The sequence below is a fragment of the Podarcis pityusensis genome (assembly GCF_964106645.2).
Source record: "Podarcis pityusensis genome assembly, chromosome: 3".
In the NCBI taxonomy this organism is placed as follows: Eukaryota; Metazoa; Chordata; class Lepidosauria; order Squamata; family Lacertidae; genus Podarcis; species Podarcis pityusensis.
In genome coordinates, this window is record NC_138026.1 from 102,013,978 (window position 1) to 102,030,993 (window position 17,016).

Consider the following 17,016-nt stretch of genomic DNA (forward strand, 5'->3'; position numbering starts at 1 on the left):
CTGCCTAATCAGCCTGTAACCTCAAAAGAGTAGCTCACTACTATCTGCTGACTGAATACATGTGCAAGAAGAATAAAATTGGGCTCCATAACATCTGATGCAAAGCAGTATATAACTTTTCACTTCACTTAGCTTTTAGCCATCATTTCTAGTTGCCACTGGCCACCCAATCCTTGCAAAGAAATTTCTCTCTTGTCTCACGCTAGATAGAAGCTGGGGAAAGGAGAAGCAGCAATGAAGACTCTTTTGTTCTCCAAAGCATGAGATAAGAGATTTGCCAAACCAAGGAATAAGGTGTGAGAGAAGACTCTTACCCAAGCTTCCTCACACTCAGCCCTCCATATGTTTTTGGCCTACAACTCCCATGATCCCTAGCTAGCAAGACCAGTGGTCAGGGACGATGGGAATTGTAGTCTCAAAAACATCTGGAGGGCTGAGTTTGAGGAAGCCTGCTCTTACCCAATGCTCTTGCCAATTCCGCTATTTGGAAAAGCCTAGGAAAAGCTTATACCCCCCCTTCTGAGTTCTCTGCAATTCATAGAGAATTTGGGGCAAAAATCAGTCACCAAATGGTCCATCAAGAACTGGAGATGTGGCAACCAAGTAAGTGGATGATTACAGTTAGGGTTAGCACCACAGGAAAAATGTCTCTAAAATGTAATGGTGGTTTTCTTAAGCTCTGTAACATGCAGATGAAATCTCAACCAAAATAAGGTTTGCCAGATTAAGAAACAGACTTCTGTGTCACACCTGAACATCTTTAAGCAGCAGTGGCTAGGGCAACAGATACCTGCACAAGCTGCTCAGTCTGTGGAAACTCATGCTGCACTTCAAATACTGTATATGTCATTTCCTATGTAGGAATTATTCCCATGTTAAAAATGTAAAATACAGAGTGATCCTAGAGACAAGGAGAAAGGAAAGGGATATCCCCCTTTTAAAAGGACACTGATATTGCTGCTTCTTAGCAAGATGTGACACTGGAAAACCACAAGCTAGCCCAGCTTTTATGTCCATTATTTCAACTCACACTGTAGAAATATAATCCCATACAGCTGGCTTTTCAACCTCCAGGAATGGTGCATTGCAGACACCCTGATGAACAAGCCACAGCTATGTACCCTTTGGGTACAGAAACAGAAATTCTGCTATGGTTTAGAAACTTGGTTGGATCCATGTAGCTAACATCCACTTATATTGACCCTATTAATTTTCTTTTTCCACTCTGTTTATGCCTTAAAAGAGCTAAGAAAATGAGCAATGTACACTCCAAGGGTTGCTTGACCTGATCAAGTAAGGGAGATCTATGCACTGAAATGGCTATCCATTCGTGTAGCTGTCACACGTGTATCTGTACCACCACCACAGGCCACACCGTGACTGGGTACACCTTTTGTTATGCACAGCCTGCACAGCCCCACTTAGGTCTGCCGGTCTTTACGTGTAAATTGTTGCCTGTGTTTTAGAAGCAGGAAATCTGGTGGGGTGGTGCGACTCTGCCACCCTCCAGCAACTTCACTGCAGCTTATGGGACAGTGAAGTGGCAAGACTGGGGCTGGGACATGGATGGGCAGAACCAATCTGGGGCTCCCACCAGAGCAGCCGTGCAGCCTCAACCCCATTGCTGCCCTGCCCCCTCCCTCTCGTTAAGTGACAGCAATGGGAGTGTGGTGGCACTTCAACCACACCTGCTATGGAGTTGGTCTGAGGCCAGTATAAGCAAAGTGAGTGATAAGCAATGGTGCAACCCTTTATTCATGGAGAGCAGGATATCTCCGTGCATCATGTGCTATTGCCATTCAGAGGGCACTGCAATTCCATTACAGCTGAGGCTATTCAACTGTAGGCATCTTACTGGCCTGCTGCTGGCTCTTTGTTCCTGCTTTTGCAGGGAATATGCTGATCCAGTGGATGCTAATGCTTAAAATGCAGGATGAGCTTGTCGTTGAATGGACCCTGCTAAGGCACAAGAGAAGGATTATAATAGGGCTTCATGAGGGCAGGGAGCGAGCTTGACTCATACCAAATCAGACCCATGGGTACACCTACCTCATGACTGTCAGTAACAACCAGGAGCAGCTCTCCAAAATTTTAGGGAGGAATCTTTGCTTGCAAAGCATGTGCTCTGCCACTGAGCAACAGAGCCTTTCTCCACGTTTATACAAATGTGCATAAGCCACCTGCTTTTATTTTGGAGAAGAGCAAGCAGAAAGCCAGCAAGGGGCCCCCAATCCAGATCAGGAGCACATTTCAGACTGGAGACCTGTGGCTGCTTTTTTCCAAAATGAAAGCTTCCAGGTTAAGCACTCTTATATAAACATGTCACATGAAATTTAGTCCTTAATGTCAATGCTAGTTAAAACAGGAATACTGTTAAAATGTTTGTGCCCTGCAACTAATCAATTTTCACAAATTACATCTGTAACCCGAGTAAACGGAGCTCAATTTATTATTGCAGCCACCCAACTGCTAGAAATAATGTAAATAAAAAATGCTACAACTATTTTTGAAGCATTTTAAAGACAGTCTACATTAATAATTGCCAAGGGTTTTAACAAAACATAAGGCAAAACCACGCTGTTAAGCAAAAATTTCAGGTTAGGTAAATATAATGTTAAGCAAAATAGAAACACTTTACCTGTTCTGCACACATCATGAAATATTCTTAATAGAAGGTTTTTAGTAATGCGCCCAGTTCTTCTGATAGATTCATCCAGTTTATTCAAGGCCCAATCAAAATGTTGTGTCTGCTTGCTTTGAATAGCTGGAGGTGGTTGCTCTTGAGCTTCTCCCTTTTCTTTAGTTGCAACTGTAAAGAGCCTTGCTTGGTAGATCAGATGCCTACAAAACAAAACAAATCCTGCTTTGAGGGCAGATAACAGCTATACTTTGTGTCTTACATTTGCTGAGCATTCAGAGCTGAAGCAAACCTCCAGAGTTTTAGGGGTAGGAAACAACAAGAGCTAATAGTTCTGTTTGGAAAGCACTGAAAGAAGGAAGCTGGCCAGAGAATAATAGAATCTTAGAGTTGGAAGGGACCCAAGGGTCAACTAGTTCAACCCTTACCACATGGAATTTAAACCTGCAAAGCAGCACTCAACTGCAAAAAACGCTATTGTACTCTGCCTGTACATACATATGTATACACACAGAAAAGAGCTGCAAAATAATAAGTGGAAGCTATGACAGCTGGTGCTAAAGAGATTGTGGTAAGGAGGACAGAAGAAACATGGGGGCCTGAAATATAATGTACTGTCACCTTTTCACTAGGACCTGAAGTTCCAAGATGGCGGCGCGTTCATACGCTGCGGCTCTGAGCTCCCAATACTTCACCTACTCACGCACAAAACTGGTGACAATAAAGTACAGTGGTACCTCGGGTTACATATGCTTCAGGTTACATACGCTTCAGGTTACAGACTCCGCTAACCCAGAAATAGTGCTTCAGGTTAAGAACTTTGCTTCAGGATGAGAACAGAAATCGGGCTCCGGCGGCACAGCAGCAGCAGGAGGCCCCATTAGTTAAAGTGGTGCTTCAGGTTAAGAACAGTTTCAGGTTAAGTACGGACCCCCGGAACGAATTAAGTACTTAACCCGAGGTACCACTGTATAAAGGACCAACCAACTTGTTTTAAACCATCTTAAAGCAGAAATGGGCAACATTTTTGAGTCTGAGGGCCACAGTCCCTTCTTGGCAATCCTCCACATGTTAGGGGTGGATGGGGCCAGAGGTAAACGTGAATAGAGCAATGAATGTCACTTTTACCCTTGTAGAGTAGGGCTACACACAGACCCTCTGTCTTCCATTCAGGCAAGCAAGCCATTATCAGAGATCAAGCAAGCATTTCAGCCAGGCACAAAACACTCAAAGAAGGTATTAAAAAAGGCCGGTGAGGGATGTGGTCTGGGGAGAGTCCCAAGGACCAGACAGAAAGATTTGGAGGGGGTATTTAGCCTCCAGGCCTGAGGCTTTCCACCCTGATCTAAAATCTACCCTAGCCACAGAAGACAGCTATGTCACTGGTTGCATTTATACGTAATGCTAAAGCATGGTTCAGTGCTACATAAGACATGCTTGAGCAAAGTCCTGCAGGCTCCCCACTAATCCATCCTTCTTCATACCTGGGAGCACAGCTTTAGCAGGTTTTTATTTTTAAGAGTCTGACTAATTTTACAAAACAAGATCCTAACCAATGGTTCAAAGTTGGCTTATTAAACTCAGCAGAGATTGTGTAAATTTAAAACTAACTCTGCTAAAGACCTCCTCGCAACTGTGCGTGAAGAGTGTGGAGCATGCAACTCAGGCTCATTAAGACATTCCTATGTTGTACTCATCCATGGTTTAGCATTATGTGAAAATGCATCCATTCTATGCTAGAAAATTCTCCAGAGAATATTCTCGAAACTGTAAATTCTAATGTAAGAACCAGTTTTACAACCCACATTTAAAAAATCTAGTAAATAATAAGTCAAGCTGTGATATTGCCAGTGTAAGTAATGAATAATGATTTTTTGGATCCAGTTACATTACTGGGCAGTGTGTCATTCACCGGTGGCAGTTCTGAAATATGAGCTACAGAAAATGTTTAGTTTTTTTTTTTTAAGTCTTAAAAATGTGGTTCATTTAATTTGATGAAGATTTGAATTCGTATGTATTTCAGCTATATGTAATAGCCTTTTTCCCTATTTTGGTGTGAACTTATTCTTAGCAATTCTACACCCTTGGCCATACAGTGTTATTTATTTTTTTAACAGAAAGTAGCTTTAATGCTTTACACACTTAAAAGTACCTAGGCCTATACAATTATGTGTAACAGCAAAAAGGAACAGGCTTACTGTGGACAGAGCAGGAAAGCTGACATATGTAGCATTTATTTTAAACTTTATATTGATTTTATTAGTGTTGCATTGAAAATACTGTACCATGTAGATATGCTTATTAAAGAACGTACTCATGTAGTGGACCTGAGTTTTTTTCATTTTCCTTTTACTTTAAAAGCTACATTTCATACGTACACAACATAATTAGAATTCAAAGTTGATGGTAAATATACGGTTAGTGGTAGGCTTAGTGATTAACGTGAGTCATTCACGTTGAATTTTCAATTTCAAGTTTGGTGCAAAAAAATCAAAGAATGTGAATTCACGGCATTGCCCCATTGAATAAAAGTACCTATACAGTTTTTGGTTGCCATCTGAACAAGTTTACCCATGAATAAACACGTATATTAACTACTTATATAATTTTCAATGCATTAAAATAAATATTCTCCTATTTTAAATGAAATTTCTCGAGAATATTCTCCAAAAGATTATTCTCGAGATTTTAACATCACTAGGTAGGAGTACCTGAAGTATCATCATTTCCTACATGATGCTATCTGGACCTTGAGATCTTATTCAGAATGGCTTCTTTAGGTAAGATGGAGAGGGTGGCTACTGGGAACAGAGCGTTTTCGGTAGTGATACATCAACTTTGTAACGCTCTCCTAAGAGAGGCTCAACAGGCAACTTTGTTGTCTTTTCAGTGCTGGGTGGCCTTATTTCACAGGCTTTTTAAACTTTTAAAATTTTAAAGTCTTAGGGTTGAATCCAATTGTGTCCTTCCATTCACAAAAGAGTCTCTGATCTAATAGAAATCAACACCAGTGGAAGAGAGGAGAAGAGGCAATTTTTGCCAATTCCCCTTTTTGCAATATCTCAGACCACCTTCCCTTCTGCTCTGGAGGGACCTCCAATGCTGTGGAACAGATTTTGGAAGGTGGGGGACCCAGAGGAAAGGGGCTGCCCCTTCTATTCTGTTTTGGGCAGGGTACAATTTTTATTTTTATTTTTATTCTCTCAGATTTTTCATTTTAAAATTTAGTTACTGGACAGTATTGCTAGTGTAGCTTAACTTTTGTTACTGATTTTATTCTCTGCTTTTTGGAGTTACACACTTTTACATTGTTTTATGGCTCATAGGGGTATTTTAATATATTGATTGCCATTTTAAGTGTATTTTGTGTAAACCACTTTGTTATTCAGCAGCATATAAACACAGTTAATTAATTAATACAACTTCCAGTGAGATAATGCAAGGAGGTCCTGCTCAGAGTACTTATAAAGACATGAGAATTTAGATGAGAAGGGACTTCAAAGAAGTCAATCCCAATGTTATGAAAAATGCTTCCCAAATAAATATGCAAGAGCCCTTTGCAAGAAAAATTCTGGAAAAGATGGTAGTTCAGATACTATCTACGTACCCCACAGATTTTGGGCCCCATGTACCACACAGATAATTCCCCCTTGTACATATATCTTGGAAATGCCTCACTAACAGGCAAATAATACCATCCATGATAGATGGCCATCAGAACTTGTTTTGTGCCAGCTCTGTGGGAAGTGAAAACTGCTAAGGCAGTTATATGAAGGCTGCCATCTGTACCAAGGTGCATAGCTTCTCTGCTTTCTGGGCTTTCCCCAAAGGCAGGAAGGTAAAGGAACTGATAGGGAGGGGCAGCTCTCCCACTCAGCTGGTCACATTCAAATCTGATTGGTCCTGCCCAGTGGAGCAAGTGGGAGGACCAACCATAGAACTGTAGAGTTGGAAGGGACCAGAAGGGTCAGCTAGTCCAACCCCCTGCAATGCAGGAATTATTCATCCATGGATCCCATCCTTCACTATACGAAAAATGCATCTCTTCTATCTAGGCCAGGGGTTGTCAACCTGGTCCCTAACACCCAGTAGTGGGAGTTTCAGGATTCTAGGTGGGCAGTAAGGGGTTCTATGGCACAAGCTGAATCCTCCTTCCATTGAGCACTGGTGGGCGGTAAAGAAATTTTACCATCAAGAAAGATGAATTAGTGGGCAGTAGGTATAATCTAGGCAGAATGGACAGCTCTATTTTTGTTTGTTGTTTGTTTAGTGCTGTGCTCCTGAGGTTTTGCATTTTTAGGTTGCTTTTTTAAAAAAGGAACTGTTAGTGTAAGCTGCTTTTATCCCTGGAATAGCTACTAATAAATAATAATATATTTAATAATAGAACTCTTCAAATTGACAAGTATCACTGGTCAAACTGATTAGAAAGGGGAAAAGGAGATAATTATTCAGAATTTACTACTAGGATCACTCAGGATAAAAACTGATAATTTACAGGATGTAAGTTAACTTACATCACTTGCTTGGACATTCATTTCATTTTATACGTTTATCCAGCTCTTCCTCCAGTCACTTCAGGGTAGCAGTCTTCCATACCTATCACTGTATTTCAAAATGATTTTAATAAATATTATTTACTCAGGAACAGAGATCCGGAACAGAGATCTATGCTACGTTCAGTGAATATTACGACTATGCATTGGATTCAGCTGAGAGTCAAATAAGGCACATTCAGAGGGACTAGAATGAGTTGGGTATGCACAGCTACAGACAGATGTGAGTTGAGTTGCAACGGCCTAGAACGATCCATGACAGCAAGGGGGAAGGCATGAGGCCGGAAGGGTGGAAAAAATATATGAAAAGAATGGGACCTACTTGACCGGTGGCTGCATCTTCTGGGGCAAAATAAGGCCCAATACTGCACCCCCTCCTTCCTGATGCATGCCCTGCCTCAAAGGAAAACCACTTGTGAAGCACCACCACACAGGATTGGATTCTCCCATTTACCATCTGTTAAGCGGAAAGATCCAATCTTGTGTAGTGCTAGTGCACTCTCCTGAACTTCTTTAACCCGTTTTAACTGTATGTTAAAACAAACTTTTAAAACCCATGTTTGGGGGACAGATCTGGAGTGGGGTGGGTGGACCCCAGGGCAGCACAGGGTGCCAAAGAGTAGATTTTGGGGTCCTTGTACAGTCATAATTCAAAGTCCCATCTTTTGTACTTTGTGTCCTTGCTGCTCCCAGGACAGATTTTCTACAGCTTATGCCAGGTGTGAATAACCCAAGCTCTACAGATGTTGCTGAACTACAACTCCCATCATTCCTGGTCACTAGCCATGCTTGTTGGGACTTAAGGGGATTGTGGCTCAGCATCACCTGGAAATCCAACATCCGTCACCCCCACCTGACTTAGCCCAACCTTCCGCAACTGGGTGTCCTGCAGATGTTTTGGATTATATCCCTCATTAGACCAAGCCAACATGGCTGTGCTGATGGAAGCTGTAGTGCAGAACATATAGAGAGGACTAAGCTGAAGAAGACTGGTTTAGTTGAACAGAGAAATGTGGTGGTAAAAAGTTTGCAGCATGTTGCTTTACACAACGAAAACAAACAAGTTTATATTTAAAGAGAACACTGTTTATATACATCAAAATGTGACATGTTCCTTTTAAGCTTATTCATATGCCTACAGCAGCATCAAGGTTGGAACTTAAAACTCATAATGTTAAAAAAAGTGTGATAACTAAACTAAAGTGTACGCTAAAGACAGAAATCAAATTTCCTCTGTGCCTCCCTAGCAGAAGTTCAAGGAAAAGGCATCCAGCCAGGATAATTCCTGCTAACTGAAAATAGGTTGAAGCAGTATTAGCTCTAGAGACAACTTGCTCTACTACAAGCTCTTGAGTTTCAAGTGATACCAAAATCTAGAACAATAGCCTAGAGCACAAGTCTTCAACTGGTGGGTCAGGATTCACTATTGGGTTACAACCTGAGCTAAGGAGGGTCTCAACAGCAGCACTACCATCAGACAAAGTAGTCAGCACTTTGGGGCAAAGAATCCGACAAACGTTGGTATCAAAAAGGTACATTATAACCAGAGCTATCTGAAAATGAATTTAAGAAAAAACTTAAAGCATTACACAGCTGTATTTTAAATCCTTTTATATGCAACGTCTAACAGCAAGAAGTGAAAACACAAGTTAATCTAGCATCTTGATCAAAGTTCTGAAAAGGTCAATTCAGAATGATTTCAAACCTAACTCAGTCTACAGAGCCTGCTACATTACCAGCAGTATAGCATAAGGCCTCTGGAAATGTGACTTTGGTTCTATTGTAATAATGGAACCTTCAATTTCCAAAGAGCAATTTCTAGCTTTCTTGCTATCAACAAATTATGCAAAAATTTGATGGTAGTGGTATATCCTAAAGGGGTCTTAATCCAAGCAACAAGAAAGCAGGTGAAAAACCATTCCTCCCCACCAAAAAACCCCTGTAATTAGTTCTAAACCCATTCAAGGAATTGAGAGACCGCATACTCGTAATCTCTTTTGTATTTGATCAACTACAATGACTGAATTAAACTTTTACAAACAGGAGTTTAAAAAGAACATCACTCAAAACTGAGTGTTCTGGGTCCTAGGTGTCTATTGAACTTGAGAGGTGCTGCACCATAGTAACCTTAAAAGGTAGCAGTTTGAGACAACTGTGTAGTGCAATGAAGCCACAGCTTGCTGATAAAAATGAGCATGGTGACTTCTGCCAGCAAAATCTTTGCTTTTCAGACAGAAAGTATGTAAACACGGCATGCTGCAATTTTTTTAACAGCAGGCAAGTCTAAAAGCCCAAAGTAAATGGAATGCCAGTAGCAAATGCCCATGACCTCATGTCTGTGAACTCCAATCTGAATTGCAAATAGTTTGTGCACCTCCATAGTTGTGGTAGGGAAAATCTTAACACTACTGAACCACGGCCCTTGTATGCTGCACGCTTGTTTTGTGCGACCGACAGAAATAACTTTTCTTAAAGGCATTTTCCTGGGTTCCTCTTCAGTCAGCTTTAAAGCTTGTTGTGAACCTGCTCTTTTCTTTCACTCCGTCTGTTCACAATCTACTACTAGCAAGGCAGAGAATATTGCCAGCTGCCACCAATCTTTACCTTTATTTAGGGAAGCCCAACTGTTCCTTGCTTATTAATGCAATGTTTTGAGTGCCTTTGCGTAGACAGAATAGTCTAGCTATAGTCTAACTATTCTGATGCTTAGATCTGCACAGGTGCTTTTTGTTTTCATTTCATTATCACCTATTATCTGAACCATAGCACTCCCCCCCCCCCAAGTACTATTACTGAATTTTAATTAAACAGCCATTCTCCCTGGAACCTATCTCAAGAAAATTAAGTTTCAGGCAACCAAGTAGTGATTTTTTTTAATAGAAAAGTTGGCTCTCTTCTTCTTTTGGACCATCAATGTGCCCCAAGCAGTGGGGTCAGTAAAAATGTTAGCAGGTTTGTGAGTTCTGGGGACTTATTTGCAAGGATGATATTTATTCTTTTATTATTTATATGCTGCTTTGAGGTGTTTTAGAAGACAAAGCAGGATCTCTTTTAAAATAATGAATACTTTTTTGGGGGAGGGGAAATTATATAAAGGAGCTTTAAGCAACTCTTTTAAAAAGTCATTGCTGCATAGGTAAAGGTAAAGGTACCCCTGCCCGTACGGGCCAGTCTTGCCAGACTCTAGGGTTGTGCGCTCATCTCACTCTATAGGCCGGGAGCCAGCGCTGTCCACAGACACTTCCGGGTTGCATAGGAGTAGCATATAATTGCCAGCTGTCACCAGGGCCCCACTTTTACTTATTTGCAGCCAGGGTGGAAGGGGAGAGCTGGCACAGCAATTGACCCAATGTGACAGCAGTAGGGTCAGCTCAGGACCCAACAGATCTTGGACTGGCTAATTTCCACCCTTATCCATCTAGCAGGTAGAATGGGGAGCTCCATGCTAGCTGAGCGATGCTCATGTCACTCCACAGGCAAAGGCCAGCGGGAGGCTGAGAGGGCTGCAACCTTCCACCTTCTTTCTTCTTCTCTGGCCTAGTAAGATTCCATGAAAATGGTCTTAACAGGGAGTCCATAAGTGACTGTGGAGGCCAATTCTGGATCCACACGTCCTTCCACAGTGGGGACAGAGGTTTCCGGGTGGGTTTGCATTGCTCTGAGAGTCCTTCTTTTTTATCAGACCAGTATTAGAGGTTCCTCACTCAGAAGTTCCATACCCCAGTTTAATATTCATAAAAAATATCCAAAAGACATGTCAACTGTGATGGCACATACTTATTGAAATGGCTGTTTGCAGGTGTGCAGGATCATTTCATATTGTGGAAAGGTTTAGTAATGTTCAAATCAACTCTAAATCATTCGAAGAGCAAATTAGTATAGGCAGTGTTTAGTACCACCATCTCACAAGCTACTTTTGTAATGTTTGTAATGGTGTGTTCTCTCAGTAGGATTCACACTTTTGTTATCCTGAAGCAAGCCTGTCACTGTTTTCTTAACCTGTGCCAGACATGCAGATGAGTATGTGAACATCCAGATCACAGGCCAATCTGTTTAAAAGACCCACCTGTCACAACTTAAGCCAAATTGCATGTAAGATTATTTACCATAACTATTCCATGTTGATCTCAAGAACAAAACTTACAGCAAAATGCTGCAGTGCAATCCTAAGTATGTTTCCACAAAGAGGAAGCCTAACTAAGGGCTTACTCTCTAGGAGGTATGCTCAGGATTGCAGCCATTGTTCACAATTCCAGATTAGTGAGGAGTGGGGAACCGGTTATCTTCCACATGTTGTTGGACTCCATCAGCCCTAGCCGGCATGGCCAATGGTCAGGGATGAGGGAAACTTGCCTTGCAGATGTTGCTGGGCTACACAGATGCCCCATCCTAGGTCTGTATCAAATTTCAGATTATATTACCTGCAAACAGTGTAGAAAGCCCCAAAAGTTATACTAAGGAAGGAAATTGTTAACAAGAAAAAGGGGAGAAACACCACAAGCCACTCAAGAAATTCAGTGGCAGCTTACTGATTTATTGCAGCTTTAACTTATAATACCAGATTTCAACAACTTTTCTGTGCTTCTGGTGATAACTTGCATGTGGGACTGAGCCAGGATAGAGGTAACATCACAGAAAGAATTTTCACATCACTTGTAAATACAGTAGGTTTCAAGAGTCAAGTAACACACAGCACATCAAGTGCTCAAAAATTGCAAGTGTTCACAAACCAGCCTCTTAACTTTTAGTGATCAAAGTCATGAATCTATGTGTGCTTCCATACATATTTACTGTGGACTTCCTCCCATGCCTCCCAGCAAATATAGGGCAGTATTCAACTAAATAATTTCCCTGTATCTGCTCCAGAGGCTTGGGGGATTCCATAGAACATAGGGGGTGGGGGCTATGCCAGCCCCAAGATCTGCATCTCTTCAGGGCTTGCTTATAGATGCAAGCCCTGGAGAGAGAGAGAGACTGACTGATTTTATATGCTACCCTTCATCCAAGGATCACAGGGCTGTTTACAGAACCAGACCTAAGAGCTGGTTTAAACATTCAGCAGAATCAAAGTTAGGGCTTTTCAGACATAGACTACATCTGCTTCAGGCTACAGCTATAGGGCTGTATATTTGAATGCTTCCACACAACGCACCTCCCTAAACCAATTCAAGCAGGGACTGTACTGGTTACATGTGTTCCCAGGCCCAACCAAAATATAAATAATAATTATCTCGCTATACCAGCTCGGATCAGGAAACCAGTCCCTCTGCAAGCCTTTGCTTTGGCAGTTTAAAACACTGAATACTAGGAACAAGGCCTATAGATTTGAGGATGCTCTACCCATCAAAGTGAGTGAATTTTTTTGCATTTTCGCAAGGCTTGCAATCTCAACTTACATTGAGGTAAGTGATTTTCTGGTGTACTTGCTGGTATGTTTTGCCAATAATTATAAAATGTACCACCGTTTGGTTTTACTTTAATGCTTTATGTCATTTTAAGAAAGAGCCCATGTGTTGTCTTAAAACAACACACCAGGAAGGAAAAAAAGCTTGTCTGAACCTTTCTCCTCAACAAGCTAATTTTCCACATGCAAGGAGATGTTAATAGAAGCGAGCTTTCAAACTCGTAATCTCTGCAGTTGTAGCCTGAAGGCAAACATCCCAGGTGGATGATTCTGCCACAGTCTTATACACACTTACCTGGGAATGAGACTGTGTAGAAACTATACCTTTAAAGTACATTTGAAGCACATTCTTTTCCTCAAAGAATTCTGGGCACTACAGTTTACCCCTCACAATTCCCAACAACTCACAACCGACTACAGCGAGGAAACAGGGACAGGCCAATGGCCAACCAGGTGCCTCTGGCAAGACCCCAGCACCAAAGCCCTCTCCCATCTTGCGCTCTGCAGCAACCTAGCATCCGGAAGCATTACTGCCTCTGACCTTTAGAGGCACAGCATAGCCACTGTGGCTAGTAACGCTATACACGTGCTTTGAGGGGTGGGCATACAAGCCTAAGCCTCGCCGGCCTCAACAGTACTTTGCTTTTCTGAGCAGCCGTGCAAAAGTGTTTGCAGCAAAAGCCTTTTTTAAAAAAAACTTGACACCTTGTGCCCCGCCGAGTGCAACTGCGTTCTCACGTGCACTCCCGAAGAAAGCTCATCTCTGCGAGGATTTGAACGCCGGTCCCGAGAGCAGCGTGGGAGCCCCCCATTCCCGGCCCTGCCAGCACCCGGCCGGCTCTCCGCGGGATTTACTCCCCAGTAAACGTGCCCACAAGGCGCCTCCCCCGGCGACCGAGAAGCCCAGAGGGACCCCCGTGACCTTCCCCGCCGCCCCGACTGACTCTCGCCCGCCAGGCCTGAACCGCCCTCACCTGCTGCCGCGGGAGGCTGCGGCCTGTGCGGAGGGCAGCGGCGCCCGGGAGCAGACCGTGGCCCCCAAGGCGCGGCCCCCTCTCAGGGGCACGAGGAGCGAGCGGAGCCGCGAGGCCGACCTGAGGAGCCCAGCCATGATCTTCCTCCTCACGCACGCACCGGTCAAGGAGGAGCACGTGACGGAGGCCGGGCGGAACCACGGCGCGAGGAGAGGGCGGGGCGCGCACGGAGGTGGCGCCGCCGCTTCCGGCTCTCCTGACGGGAGAAATAATCTGGCTCGAGGTTGCTCAAAAGGCGGGATTCGATTTCCCCCGCCGCTCCTTAAAAGGGTCTTCCTCCGCTTTGAGGCGTTGTGGGAGATAAAAAGGTATTCTCTCAAACCCCCCCCTTTAAAAATGGTACGGTCCGAAACTGTCGGATTTGTTTCAACGGGAGCTGGAAGGGGAGCCCGGGACGCAGCCTCGGGCCAGTCAGAAGTGTAACCCGGAGTTTCGATATATCGAAATCACTTGTTATCGACTTTGATTTCTAAGAATGAAGGCCCTGGCTTCTCACACGGGACGGCGGGGCTCCCGGGAGCGGTTTGTCTATATAAGCGGCAAAAGGAGTTTGAAAGGCGACTCGCAAAACTGAGCTGCAGTTTTCTTAACTTCGGAGAAAGCATTGGTTGGCCTCGCTGTTCGCTCGCTCTCTCCCTCCCCCCCCCCGCTTTTCGTCAAAGTCACGTGAGAGGATCCCTCGACTTCTGCTTGAGCTTGCGCCCTTCCAGACTGCGCCGGCGCGGAACGGAGAAAAGTTTTGCTCATAGCAAAAGGTTGTTGGATTCGCCCGCAGGCGAGACGTAGGAAATCCCTGGGACGTTCTTTGGTGGGCAGTGACCGTAGTCCTTTTCCAGCTTTATGTACCCCTGACAGTGCAGTCCTTCGCTACTCAGAAGCTAGCGCCACTTAGTTCTATGGGACTTACTCCCAGGTAAGGGTGCATTGGATTGCAGCTGAATGCTGCTGTCCTAGATACTCTTACTGCACTTTTGTTTTATTTTATTAAATTCCTATACCGCCCTTCATCTGAGGATCACAGGGCGGCTTACAATAGGAAAACACAAGAAAACATAGTAACGAACACACACGCACCAGTTTAAAAGGCCATATATTGTTTAATCAGCCAAAGGCCTGGGAGAAGAGAAATGTTTTTGTCCGGCACCTTAAAGTTATGTAACAAAGGTGCCAGAAGAGCAACGCTAGGGAAAGCATTCCACAAATGGGGAGCTACCACACATTCCAGTGCTTCCTCCTCGGGAGGTGCCAGGCTGGGGGATCCTTTAACTGCTCAGCTGAGGGGAGCGGCAACCGCAAATTCCTCAGCCAAGCAGTTTAAAGATGCAGAAGGAGAAACAAGCTGTATTGGCACCTCGCTTATGCAGCTTTTCTCTCCCTCTGCACAGTCTTGGTGAAACTGCCACTTCTCCTGAGTTCCTCTGCTAGCTGGAGGAAGTCGCTAGGAGAGAGACGCAGGAGCAGTGGCCGTTTCACCAGCGATATACCGCTGAGTGAAGCTGATATCGTGGTCTGCTCCTCATATGGATCCTGGGTGATATATTGATGTATCGCCCAGGCCTACCAATCACTCACTAAAAAGGTAAAGGTAAAGGACCCCTTACAGTTAAGTCTAGTCACAGACAACTCGGGTTGCGGCGCTCATCTCGTTTTACAGGCCAAGGGAGCCGGCGTTTGTCCGCAGGCAGTTTTTCCAGGTCATGTGGCCAGCATGACTAAGCTGCTTCTGGCGCAAGAGAGCACCAAAACCAGAGCAGTGCACAGAAACACCATTTACCTTCCCGTCGGAGCCGTACCTATTTATCTACTTGCACTGTTGTGCTTTCGAACTGCTAGCTTGGCAGGAGCTGGGACAGAGCAATGGGAGTTCACTCCGTCGCGGGGATTCGAACTGCCGACCTTCTGATCGGCAAGCCCAAGAGGCTCAGTGGTTTAGACTACAGTGCCACCCGCGACCCTTACTCACTACCAGATCTTTTTAACTGGAAATGCCAAGGATTGAACCTGGGATCTTCTGTATGCAAAGCATGACACTAGCCCCTAATCCAGCAGTTCTCAACCTATGGGTCCCCAGATGTTGGACTACAACTCCCATCATCCCTGAGCTCTGGCCTTGCTAGCTAGGGGTGATGGGAGTTGTAGTTCAACAACATCTGGGGACCCACCCACAGGTTGAGAAAGGCTGCCTGTGGTGCCTCCCCAACAACACTCGAAGAAAGGTAACAAGTCACCATGTATATTTCATACATGTGTTGCATTGCTCTGTGTGTTTTGTAAAGGAAGAGGCTTACTTTCAAAATCTGCCTCTTGAGAGGATTCTTCAGGAAGCATATTCAGTCTTCAGATACTGTATAAGAAGAACCTGCTGGTGACCCATCTAGTCCAGCATCCTACACTCACAGTGGCCAACCAGATGCCTATGGCAAGCCCACAAGCAGGGCATGAGCACAACAGTGCTACCCCCACTTTTGATTCCCAGCAACTGGTATTAAGAGGCTTACTGCTCCCAACAGTGGAAGCAGAACAAAGAAACTGTAGCATGCAGCTGTTGATAGCCTTATCATCCATGAATTTCTCCCATCTTCTTTTAAAACCATCCTAATTGGTGGCCGTACATGAAATCATTACTGCAAGGGGATGGCAACTCAAATCCCAACCATCCATGATGAAGACTGATACGTTTGGCCCTTCAGCTGGTATCTGGGGATCAGAGTGGGCCTGAAAGATACATAAACTGGCAGCCCCGGAAGAAAAGTTTTCATTTTTGTCCTCCTGTTCATTGATGGGACAGACTTGCAGCTCTGCACAGTCTTCACTGTATCAAACTTAAATGGAAAAGATTTATTTTCAACAGGTAAACAGTTTTCTTCAAATGGATTTTCCATCCTGTTTTCATAAAAAGGTGGCATACAGTTTTCCTTTTGGGACGAAATTCTTTTATTCAGGGGCAGTGGGCCTGCTGAACTGAACATTATATATACTTGATTAAACCTGGATCTTTCACAATTCTGTGTGGTCTTGAATTTGGGTGTGTTTGTTACTGCAGTAGGGAATACTGCATATGCCCACATTTGATAATTTTCAACTAAAGAAAATAATAGAGATGGCATTTAAGGGATGGTTTCTGTTGATGAAACTGTAAGTTATTTCACCCTTGGTGGATGGGCAGCTGACTTTCAAATGGCTACTTCCTTTTTTATTTAGCTCCATAAGTGCACAACGCTTTACAGACTACAAAAGGACAGATCTCTGGCCCCAGGGAGCCTACAATCTAAAATCCAACACAAGAAAATTGTACTAGTCCTTTCCTCTACTCTGCCTCTTTCTCCACCTACTTATTATTTATACCCCACCCATCTGGCTGGGTTTCCTCAGCCACGCTGGGTG

General features: G+C 43.8%; 1 protein-coding gene across 1 annotated transcript in view; it reads right to left on the reverse strand.

Moving 5' to 3' along the window:
• LRPPRC (leucine rich pentatricopeptide repeat containing) overlaps positions 1–13,744 on the reverse strand; it is a 112,378-nt gene extending 98,634 nt beyond the window's left edge. The window contains exons 1-2 of the mRNA XM_080998120.1: positions 13,573–13,744; positions 2,639–2,841 (exon numbers count right to left, since the gene is read on the reverse strand). Coding sequence (XP_080854246.1) covers positions 2,639–2,841; positions 13,573–13,709 — 340 coding nt within the window. The 5' untranslated portion in view covers positions 13,710–13,744. The remainder of the gene's footprint in view (positions 1–2,638; positions 2,842–13,572) is intronic.
• Positions 13,745–17,016: the final 3,272 nt, after the last annotated feature.